The following is a 12,711-nucleotide window of genomic DNA, read 5'->3' on the forward strand; positions in this document are numbered from 1 at the left end:
CACACACACATGTATCATTTTGAAATAAAATCACAAACAATAACCCTAATTGGATATCGATATAACAGTATTTTTTCAGCACAGGAAATTTCACCACCACACAAATAAAGAAAAATTCACAGTAGGTCACTTTGGATAAAAGTGTGTGCAAGAGTAGTAGAATACAGACTGAAATAAAGAACACATGAATCGATAATGATAAGGGTTAAACATTTTTGTAGCTTTTTTCTTATCATTCAAGACCATGTCCGTCCTGAATGCTCGTCTACCTCAGGATCTTGTGCCATGCCTGTTTTTCTTGACAGTTGGGCAAAAGTTGTCAGTCTATATGTTTGCTTCCGTAGAAATAACATTACACATCTAGAATTTAGAATTTGTCATTTCAATTAAGAAGATAGTGGACCCTGCCAAATGAATCTGATCATCATAGTTTAAGCCTTAAAACCATGACATATTGTATGAATAGAATACTGGCTCACGATACATACACAATAATCAACGGCGAAGGCAAAAACACTGAGACATACAATTAAGAAACCCATTGAAAAGGGATTGATATACCAATCCATTTTCAAACCACATTGTTGTGACCAGTTCACAGGAAAAAGTAACAACAGAAACAACAACTTTACAGTCAAACCAGGGTAGTGAAAGCGCCACATCGCCACAACAACCGCTGGGTAAATTCAAGACGACGACAACACAGTAAACAAATAAAAAAAGTACAGCAACCAGACGTCGCGCGCTGAGTCAACTGGTGAACCCGCCCACCCCCAGCTCAAAGGGGTTTGTCAAATGTCACAACGCAAAGGGAGGTCAACCGATGTGTTCTTTGGTTTTGGGGCTGAGAACACAAAGGTGTTCGTGCCTGGAGAGAACGAGCACACACACACCGCTCACAATACTGTTTTATTTATCTTTTGACAAGGGAGTGATCAAGTGATTGTGCCAAACCTCTTTCTTGCACCTTCAGGATCTGGAGGTGGAGGGTTTTTAAAACATGCCGAAATCTCTGCAGATGCCGGCAATGTTAATATTTTGTGTGATTTGTCAGAAAAGCAAGGCCTGCATTATTAATTTTGATCTGATTTTCAAGTCTACTCTGAGACCCCAATGATCTTAGCTGATGGGATGTTCAGTGACCAATCTATAACTCCATTTGGAGTATAAAACAAGTTTACATTTACATTAAGGGGATTTTAGGGATGCTTTTATCCAATTCAACTTAAAACCATTCATTCACACACTGACAGTGGGGTCAACCACGCAGGGCGACAGCCAGCTCGTCAGGAGCAGTCAGGGTGAGGCGTCTCGCTGAAGGACACCTCGACACTCGAAATAGCAGCCTTCCGTTTACCAGTCAACCATCTCTACCTCCTGAGTTACGGACTTCTTTAGTCTCATCCCAAGAAAATACAATTTCCTCTTTTAACGTATACGCTGCCCGCTTTCCTCGGAACAGGACCATGGCAACAATCAAAGCTTGGTTTAAGAGCAGAAGCAGGCTGCATGTGTCACTGCTGGGTTTGAAAAGGACGATTGACATATTGATTATCAGCTTCAAAGGTTACATTGACATGGAGGGCAGCTTCATGGACAACGGACAGCTGAATGCAACGATTATTTAGTCAGCAGGAGGAACATTTCAACTTTATAATTCAATATCATACAATATCATAAGTCTTATTGTTATCAAAATACTTAAAGGGCCCCTATCTTACCATCAGTTTTGAGTTGGGTTAGTCATTACAAACCATATCAAAGTCATTTTCGCCATTATGCCTCCTCAAAATCAGCTATATGATTGTATGCAACATTCGGTTTGGGTGGCTCGAGACTAGTGGACGTTTGATGTCACTGGTGGATGCCTATTTTTACATGGCTTACTTCTAGCTGGATTAAATAGGGGGCCTCTAACCCTGTACTCCGCATCCCTGAGGTGTGATGGGATGGAGAGCGATGGCCATGCCCTACAGGTGAACACCAGGTGAGAATAAACCCTGAGGATGAGGCACCACATTGAGAGAGGGTCTTTGCCCCTCTCTCGCTCATCCTCTTTCTCTCTTCCACAATATCCTACATATTTACTCTCTTTTTCAATGAGAGCATAAGGCACGCTGGGAGACACGGGGAGGGAGGGATATGGGGGGGCTGAGCTTAGCGGGGAAGCAGCAGTAGTGAGTGAGTTCATGTTAGCACATATGAGTGTATGTATGTACTGTTAAATGGACTGCATTTAAACAGCGCTTTTCTAACCAGTGGCCCCTCAAAGCGCTTTACGATACGCCCAGACATTCACCCATTCACGGCGGTGCCAGCCACGCAAGGCGACGGCCAGCTCGTCGGGAGCAGTTAGGGCGAGGCGCCTCGCTCAGGGGACCCTCGACACTCCGGGGGCCGGGGATCGAAGGGTGAAGATGGAAAACTAAATCTGATTCTCTGCGTCACCCACTGGTTGCCCTCGGCCATATTGACCGTTGATTATGTGTGCTGTAGGCGACCGTGGGGGCCACACTGAGGTCAAGCCTTTATATATACCTCTCTCGTTACGTAACCATAATGCCCCCCTAGCAGCCCAAAGCTGTTTACGCATGTATAGATATATAGATTGATAAATCAAACATATGTTTACGGATCGATGCGTGGACGGCACGCAATCAGCCGCCCACGTGGTCAGGCACGTGACATCTGACGAGAGCATGCCGTGCATAGGCACACGTGCAACATGTATGTGTGTGTGTGTGTGTGTGTCTATGGGGGGGGGAGCTGAGTTGAGGGGCTTCCTGTCTTGTGGTCTGAACCCGGGCAATCCCAAATCCCCCTCTGCATCATTGTCGTTGTGAATTGAACTATAAACTTACATCAACATTAAGGATCTGGTGTGTGTGTGTGTGTGTGTGTGTGTCTGTATGAAGGTCACCAGTTCGTCGACTCTTTGTGTGTGTGTGTGTGTGTGTGTGTGTGTGTGTGTGTGTGTGTGTGTGTGTAAAGCCAAGTCGTTTCTAGTGCACTGCCGTCCATTAGACGAGTTCCACCTGAGGCTGGGCAGAGTGGCGCGGCCCGATGCTTTTGTGAACCAAAGACCGGCCGAGTTTATCCAAATGGACGGGACCACCTCGGGGGAGACAGAGATGGGTGAGCCCCGCGGGGGGCATGAAATCTACCTGATGTAAAAAGGGGTGACTAGAAAGCTGCTCTAAGATTTAAAATGTGTTTTTTGCACAAGCTTCGAAAAGATGATCAGGCTTTTGAAGAATGAGAAATCGGAAAAAGAGAAAGTGGTAGAAAGGAAGCGATGGGGCCGATTAGAGAAAGAACTGGACTTCTCATAACATAATTATGTTTTGCTGTCTATATTGATATCATTTGGTTTATGAGTGCGTGTGAGTCTATATTTAGGTCTTGTATATGGATGTATATAAGCTCAGCTTGCTGTCAGGAGTGCTAATCTTCACCTCAGGACTCAGGATTATATTATTGTTCTTCCATTTCAAAGACGGCTCAGTAAAGTACAGGTTGTTCTGTGGGAGTCATCTCCTACATTTACAGGACACAGACCACTTAGCAGAGAGAGAAGGGACTGATCCAAAAAAAAAGGAAAAGGAAAGGAGAGAGCAGAGAATGAATAAAGAGATTTTGAGACGTTATTTGAAGCCCTTTCCTCCTCATCCCTGTTCCTCCTCCATCTATTAGATCCCGGACCCAAGGGAGGAGGAGGAGGGCAGGAGGAGGATAAGCGAGTAAGGGAGGGGCCCATCAACGGACAGAGCGATGAGGAGATAGAGGACCATGGAATGAAGGGAGGGTTGATCAATGGTTACAGAGATGAGACACCGGGTGGGATTCTATTGAAGCGGTCGAACAAAAAGAAACCACTTTGAGGAACCTACACATGAGAGAGCGAGAGAGAGACAGGGAGAGAGCGAGCAAGAGGGAGAGAGGGGATAGTTGAGATTGAGAGAGATAGAGAGAGGGAGAAACAGCGATGGGGAGAAAGGGAGAGAGATCAGGAAAAGATGAGAGCGATTCAGATTGACGATGATGAGATAAATATTCTGGTGGGACAATAGGAGAAAGGATGATCCAAAACAGACCAGTTTCATTGGTTTTCCTGCCACCGATATTGCTCCTGATAGGTGTCTGAAGGACTTTGTTCAAGGTTGGAGCTTAGGACTTTTAACCCTGGTTTCAAAGCACATGAATCTAAATTCACAACAGCTTCCAAACACGCTAGCTGCTAAGGAGACGTTACAATTACGAGGATATATTCCTTGGCAAAGGTTCAATGCCATTTGATTTGTGTCCTTTAGAATGACCGAATTATCAGTTTAACTTACCGGTGTGAAACCAAAGGAGGTGACCCATGAAGTTATTTTGATTGAAAAGGTTGCTCTTTAAAGGTTTATTCTGGTTTAAAATGGATTTGGGATATGTTTTGTATGATAACGGGTTGAAACGTTTGTTTCGGAGCACAAAAAACGCACAGACGCATTCTTAAGTTGGCTGTTTTTAGCCGATTCTATCAAAACGCTATTTGAAACGATGGGGGCACTGGATATGGTAAAAACTAAATTGCTATTTTAAACCACTTAAAAGGCTAAAAGTAGCCTGACAGTTCTTTGGTAGTATAATAAGGGTCTTGACATATAAAACGAGGCATTGAGAACTTTGTAAGTGTACAGATTGTTTATTAAAAAGGATATTTTATGCACACAATACCATCAGTAGTTCACCCGTTGACGCCATTTTGTTTTTAAAACTCGATAAGTAGATTGGCGAACACAGAGCTTGCGTGTTGCTGACGGATGTCACAATCTCTGTGTTTGTCAATCTACCTATTGAGTCTTAAAAACAAAATGGCATCGACGGGTGATCTACTGATGGTATTGTGTGTATAAAATGTCCTTTTTAATAAACAATATGTACACCTGCAAAGTTCTCAATGGCTCGTTTTATATGTTAAGACCCTTATTATACTACCAAAGAAGTGTCGGGCTACTTTTAGCCTTTTAAGTGGTTTAAAAAAGCGATTTCGTTTTAACCATAACCAGTGCCCCCATCGTTCCAAGTTCATAGCGTTTTGATAGAATTGGCTAAAAACAGCCAACTGAAGAATGCGTCTATATGCAGATTTTGTGCTCCAAAACAAACGTTTTAACTCGTTATCATACAAAACATATCCCAAATCCATTTTACACCGGAATTACCCTTTAACCTAAGGACAAAGTGTGAATGTGTGTGTTGCTGTGTTATTATTTGGATGTACACATTCTTATGTAGTTAAACGCAACTACACTAAGTCTTATGTAACTCAGAGTTAGATAGATTGGGAAGGGAGTCATAAGTGAGTATTTGTTGTAGGTTTGTAGAATTTGTCCAGTCAGATGAAAACATTTTGTTTTATTTTTAGATAACAATTTAACTCAGATGTAGGAAGACATTTTGAGATGGATTGTCAATTGTCCTTGTTTTATTGTGTGTTTATTTCATATATAGGTCATGCTTACAAGCAAAACAAATTCACATGATGGATGGATGGCAGAAAATAAACAACAAAATCAAGAAAAAAAATAAAAATAGAGAGAAATTAAATAAATCAATTAGTGATGTGTAGAAAATAGTACTGAACACAAATGAATGGAAATATGAATAGATAGACACATGCATACATACATATATTTAAAGTGCACTGCTTTGCACACACCAAAAACACCCACCCACACACATCGATTAAAGATCCACTCACGGCATCATACGGCGCACAGTGCACACACAACAAAATAAACATACATCTTTGTCACTTTCATCAAATCTATTGCAGGATTTCTCCACCTAAGAAACAGCATCCAGGTGGAATACCCCCCCCCTGCTCAAGTCCTCTGCCTGGTCTCCAGACATAATGAAGTGAAACTGAGCTAAGTGGGCTAAATAATGTTAGTTTTCCCTGTGAAGACCATCTAGTGTCTACACTCTGTCCCAGTAGAACTTGTAAAAGGGAACCAAACAAAGCAGAGCTACAGTCACAGATGGCGCGTCGGTCAAAACCTGAAGCTCTGTTGGACCTCAGGATGACTCGACCAAATGTAACCTCGCAAAAAGAGAATAAATGACCCCCTTATACAGAATAAAACATGAAGGCAAAGACAATGTGGGACTTGGTTCCCTGCGGTGCGCTTGGTTTCCAATGCCCTGTTGGGTTTCTCAGTTGTCTGAATAGAACGAGCTCCTTTAGAGCGATCGGAGTAGGAATCAACAGGGATTAGCTGGTGTTGTGCGACGCACATTGATCGAGACGCGTTCAACAGGCATGCACGCAAACACACCCTGGCATTCAAACACATCCACGTAGACGCACATCCAACACAGTCGTGTTACTTAGGACGATGCACATCTCAGTTGCGAAAGTTAGTAAACAGACATGCACCAACATTGAACAAGTATCGCCTCGGACACACACACACAAAGACGCCCACGGCAATTTGATGCAAACACACGCATGCATGCACTCATACACACTAATGATCAAATACAAAATAAATCAAAGCAAAACTCTGGCACACCAACACACACACACACACACACACGCACAATGCCCAGAGGAGTTGAGTTAGTAAACAGACATGCACTAACATTGAGTAAGAAACACAAATACCTTTCACACACACACACACACTCTCTCAACCCCCGTCACACTCACCTGGTGTTGGTCTGGTCATGGTGGGCGTACCCCATCCCTCCTCCTCCTCCTCCTCCTCCTCCTGCTCCTCCTCCTGCGGCCCCCCCTGCCCCCCGGCTCTTCTCCAGGCCCAGCTTGGTGAAGATGCCCACCAGCACCATGACGGCCACCACGCCGCAGATGATGTACACGATGAGTTGGGTGCGGTCGCTGTCTTGGCCGCCCTGGCCCTCGGTCACGGCGGCCACCGGTTTGCCGGTGTTGGCCCAGATGGGCGTGTCGTAGTTGGAGCAGATGCTCTGGTCCAGGCGCTGCTGGCGGAATTGGCAGCAGAAGCGGTAGAAGCACGTCCCGCAGCAGTACAGGAAGACGCCCGCGTTGCAGTTGAAGGGCGGGTCCCACTGGCCCATCACATCGTAGTAGCCCTGGCAACGGGTGCCGCCGGACGGCGGGAGATCCTCGTCGTCCCCGTCGCCACCGCTGGCGGGCGTGGAAAGGCCTGTCTCCGGCGAGGGGGCGTCGCTCCCCACCGCGAAGACGCTGGGCGCCGGCATCTGATTGGTGGGCGACGGCGGCGAAAGCATCTCGCCATTGTTGTCGTCGCTGCCGGGGGTGGTCGTGACTGGGAGGTCCTGAGCCAGGGCGGGTCCCGGGGGGGCGAGGAGGAGGAGGAGGAGGAGGAGAAGCCAGCGGGGGGTGCTGATGGCCACGAGGAGGGCTCTGGTGTGAGGGGCCATCGCTGGCGTCTGACCTGGGGCTACGACAGAGAGCCAGGAGCTGAACATTACACACTAGGTTCATCGTGAGGCTGTCTTTTTATGTTACCACTGCCTTTCAGAGATCCTTCCTCGTAGCTCTCTATCTTGATGCTACGTCAGGGCTGAAATCTATCCCACTGATGAGAAAATGATAAGTCAGTCTTGTTATAACGGCTATTCCTGCTTTTGAGGTTGTCATTTACAATGGAGCTGAGTTGTAAATATTATCATTCACAGATCACCCAACATCGATTGTGCGGTAGGTTGCTCAGACCAAACAACATTGATTTCAGCTGGGATTTGGAATAAAACGGAACTGTATTGATCCAGCAAATGCAGGCCATCAATAATGGAAAGAGAGCAGGGGTCGGCTTAACTAGGTCACTCTGGAGCGCTAAACCTGCCCACAATGCCCACTCCACCAAACATTCCCATGCTCGTTCGCAGGTGGATTCAACCTGTTTGGCCTAACATCTAGTTATCTCTTGGGGAAAGAGTAATCTACCCCTTTCAATGTTATGAAAATCTGAAGAAGAGTTAATTTAATACAAAACCTTTTGTTTAACTTTAAACTTTGTTTACTCATTATATATTATTATATCTACATTTTGTGTGTGCTTGACAAAGAGAACTCGGAAATTGTTAATGTTCAACTCTAAATAGCATTTTCTAAACCCCACTCCCAACCTCTCACCTCTTGTTCACCTCCTTCTGAACGTAGTCTTCAGTCAGAACTCCTGGACCCAATCTCCTGGGTTTAAAAATCGTCTCTAGAATGAAGCTCAAACTTTACTGGGCTGCATGGTTTGTCTTTTCCTTTTCACCTCCTCTGCGATCCCTCTCTAATCCTTCTCTCCTTTTCTCTCTCTCTCATGTGTTCCACTCCATCTTTTCTGACACACAGCAAGACCTCACAAAAAGTAGTTTATCCTTTTTCTCTCTTCTTTTTTCTCACTTTTTCCTTTCTTGTGTTCCCTTTTTTTCTGTTCACTTCGTCTCCAGACTTCCAGGCATGTTCTATTTTCCCAGTGAAACTGAGTCAGTCCAATACATCAGATATAATCCCACCAGGAAGCTTTCAACCCTCACAACGAGGCAGCAAGTCCCAGCAACGTTGCTCTCTGTCCTCACATCGAGGGAATGTGTGTGTGTGTGTGTGTGTGTGTGTGTGTGTGTGTGTGTGTGTGTGTGTGTGTGTGTGTGTGTGTGTGTGTGTGTGTGTGTGTGTGTGTGTGTGGTGAGGGGATGTTAGGGATAGTGAGAGGTAGACCGATAGATGTAGAGAGCGTCCGCAGCACAAAGAGCTCTCCGTCACACGCAACAGTTCAGACTCTAATGACACTTCCCTGCCTTGCAATCTCCTCCCCTCCTCTGCCCTCTCCAATCCCCCCTCCTCTCCTCCATCCACTCTCCTTCCCACCTCCCGAATGCACCGTAGATAGGAAGGAAGGGAGAGAGAACAATAAAAGTTTGGTAGACAGAGCGAGGCACATCTATTTTGTGTTTACTTTGAGCCAGATGAAGGGAACGTGGCTACTAAAATGAAGGAACAGAGAGAGAGAGAGAAAGAGAGAGAAAATTACCAAAGCTTGTCATGAGCTACGGACTGAATGGGAGATTTAAAGTGAATTATAAGCAACAAGAAGTCCTCCTGGGGTCGCCAGCTTAGACTCAAAGTCTGCAGGGTTGTGTATCGACAAGACGAGGAAAGATGGAGGGAAAGTCCTAGCTGAGGAGGGGAGGGAGAAGGGGGAGAACATTGAATTGAATGTAGTAGAAGAGGAAGGAAGATAAATGTAGGGCAGGAGAATAGAAAAAGAGAGTCAGGGCAGGAAGAGAGAGAGAGAGGGAGAGAGAGAAAGAGAGAGAGAGAGAGAGAGAGAGAGAGGGAGAGGGAGAGGGAGAGGGAGAGAGAGAGAGAGAGAGAGTGAGAGAGAGAGAGGGAGAGAGAGAGAGAGAGGGTGAGAGAGAGAGAGAGAGAGCGAGAGAGAGAGGGTGAGAGTGAGAGAGAGTGAGAGAGAGAGGGAGAGAGAGAGAGGGTGAGAGAGAGGGAGGAAGAGGGCGAGAGAGAGAGGGTGAGAGAGAGAGGGAGAGAGAGAAAGAGGGTGAGAGAGAGGGAGGAAGAGGGTGAGAGAGAGAGAGTGAGAGAGAGAGGGAGAGAGAGAGAGGGAGAGAGAGAAAGAGGGTGAGAAAGAGAGGGAAAGGGAGAGAGAGGGTGCGGGAGAGGGAGGAAGAGGGCGAGAGAGAGTGAGAGAGAAGGAGTCAGCTTGAATACGAGACAAAAAAAGGCTGTGAGAAGAATAGAGAGAAATAGATTGCCAGACTGGATGGCAAAAAAAATAAAGAGAGAAAAGAAGAGTAGAGGGAAAGAGCGGGATAGAGAGAGAGAAGAACAGAAAGAAAGCAGAATTCAATAAAGAAACAATACAAAGAGGAGATGGACGCAGGGGACAACAAAACGCCTGAGACAAGGAGTCGAGGGAAGGAAGGATGGAATGGAGCCCAGAAGAAGAGAGGAGGAGCAACCAATGAGAGGAGAGAGACTTCAGGTTGGAGTAGGGAGCGAGCGAGAGTGAGAGAGGGGTTGTAGGCTGATGTCGTCTTAGATCCCATTGGGATCAGCCAGAGGTTGGAGTTGCATTGAGGTATTTATTTATTTACAAAAACTGCAGCGCTAAAAGAACTGAATGATGACAGAAACAAACATAAAACAAATCTTCTACGGTGCCTTTGAAGGAAAACCGCAGTTTGATTTTAATTGATAAAGGACTTTTGTAATCAACAAGACAATTCACTCACAGAGAAAGATTCGGCAGTGACACAGCCTATTCTTGAAAGCAAAACTCCCAGCTCATTGATTTAATAAGGCAGGTTTATTTGAAACAATTAATTAATTTATCATCTGTCAGAGGTCATTTCTCATCCTGAGTGTGACCTGCGATCTCGCTTATATTAATGATATTAATATGTTCTAAAGAACATACAATTCGACGAGCATACGACGAGCCCTACAAGAATTGACTAGTCTGTGAATAGTCTTAATGGAGTAAACAATGTAAACAAGCACACCATTTAAGAAAAAGAAATGTCTGGGAACAAATAAAGTGACGAGTTAAGCAAATTGCTATTCTGATCAAGTTTGAGTTAGACATGAAGGCATGGGAGATAGAGGGAAGGAGAAGCCTTAATGGTGCACGCTACCCGGTGAGGCACCGAGGCTCCGCCGTGTGTGTGGTAACTTGGAAAAGTTATTGACCTTATTCCTTCACATCTAGTTCATCAAAATAAGATCACAAAATGAAGCTTATACTGTTGGACTCCTTTGAGTCTCAACTTTCATATGGCATATTGTTGTGTAGCATGTTGTGTAAAAGTTAGTTTTAATAATAATATCCTAGAGAATTTAATCACGTTTCTATTCCTATTAAAAATGGAATAGAAGCGTGGGATTCTAAGCAAACTGAACATTTCAATATTGGAATGGAGCCCTAGGTGAACATTTGTGGAAGGATTAGGGTCCCAAAGTTTGTAGAGAATAATAAAGGAAGAAAGAATAAAACCTAAGAAGAACAATAGTTAGCGCTGCATGCAGCACTCAACTAATTATAGATATGTATGTAGTACCTCAAACCTAAATAATGAATTATTGCAATTCAATTATACTCTCTGGGGTGCGTCATTACGAAAACAACCCACAAACAAATATCACTGGAGCTTTTCCAGTCACTAATCTCTCTCTCTCTCTCTCTCTCTCTCTCTCTCTCTCTCTCTCTCTCTCTCTCTCTCTCTCTCCCTCTCTCCCTCCCCCTCTTCATACCAGACCTGACCGATGATGGCAGTCCGATACAGACTGTTCCTTTAATGGTCCCTGGGTCACAGGCTCGGCCAAGGGGCACTAAAACTCATCCAGAGAGAGAGCGGGAGAGAGATGGTCTGTATGCATGCCTGCTCTTTGTATGTGTGTTGATCAGACATGCATATGTGTAGGATTTTGAATATTATGGACATTACTTTTGTTTGGGAGAAACACACACGCATACACATAAACGCACACACAAACACATTTCTCTTTGTATGTACTCTGCATGTGTATGAATTGCTGCAGAGGGACACAGGTGTGTGTTGTAGTGTAAATGAAGACTGTCTTAATGTTTGTATTTAATAGCCTACCCTTTTGTATTTGCATGGTAGTGTAGCGTTGATGTAATACAATTGATTGAGCAGAGATAAAAAAATGAAAGAAAGAAAGAACTAATTAAAAAGTAAGGGAATGAGACAGAAGAGAGAGCAAGAGAAATAAGTCCACCTCCAGATGTAGGGCTGTTATCAGAGCAGAGGGATTAATGAGATGATCTACAGTCCCTGACAAAAGTCTTGTCGCTTGGGTACAAGTTGACCTTAAGTGCCCCTCAAATATATGTCTAATCAATTTTTTTTACAAGAAATGGTTAATTTCAACCCCAACAGCTTTTGAAATAATGTTTTGGTGCCAAATGAAACTGCTGAAAAGCATTCTAACGTTCACAGCTTGGTAAAGCCCACTGAGTCAATTTTGCAAAGACAAAAGTCTTGTCGCCTTGTCATATGATGCACCTAGATTACAGATTACAGCCTCACCTGTGATCAATAATTGATCAATCAATTAGTGGGTGTGTATAAAAAGAACCCCAGCACACCAGACCGTCATATCAACTGCAACTTGACCTCTGACAACATGCCTAAGATTCACCCGAGACCAAAGCGTTGATTATCAAGAGGCTGAAGACCAGATCCACTGCTGAGGCGGCTGACACCTTCAATGTGTCTCAGCGTCAAGAACAAAGAATAAGAAAAAGATTTGAAGAGACTGGAGATGTTTTTGACAAGCCCAGGTCCGGCAGACCCTGAAGACAACTGCTCGGGACGACCGTTTGTTACCTCGAAAATCTAAGGCCAGCCCCTTTTACACTGCAGCAGAGCTCCACCAGGCCTGGTCAACTCAAGTCCCCGTGTCAACCAGAACAGTTTGTAGAAGTCTGTCTCGAAATGGCCTCCATGGTCGAATCAGTGCCCAGAAACCAGCACTAAACAAAAGGCAATTAAAAAAACTTATGGCATTTGTCAAGGCCCACAGCCTGCTTAAAGGATGGACGCTGGAAATGTGGCAGAAGGTGGATTTCTCAGATGAATCTTTGGTTGAATATCGGATCCCGCATGGATCCGAGATCACCCAGAAAACAGTTAAGTTTGGTGGCGGAAAAATCATGGTCTGGGGTTAAATCCAGTATGGGGGTGTGC

The 12,711-nt window shown here is 44.7% G+C and overlaps 1 protein-coding gene across 1 annotated transcript in view; it reads right to left on the reverse strand.

Moving 5' to 3' along the window:
• The window catches only part of LOC307090284 (protein shisa-8-like), a gene marked incomplete at both ends in the record, with an annotated part of 24,124 nt that extends 16,711 nt beyond the window's left edge, over positions 1-7,413 (reverse strand). The window contains 2 exon segments of the mRNA XM_079756861.1: positions 3,036-3,115; positions 6,787-7,413. Coding sequence (XP_079612987.1) covers positions 3,036-3,115; positions 6,787-7,413 — 707 coding nt within the window.
• Between the last annotated feature and the right edge of the window lie 5,298 nt (positions 7,414-12,711).

This window comes from Pollachius pollachius (assembly GCF_949987615.1).
Source record: "Pollachius pollachius genome assembly, chromosome: 19".
NCBI lineage: Eukaryota > Metazoa > Chordata > Actinopteri > Gadiformes > Gadidae > Pollachius > Pollachius pollachius.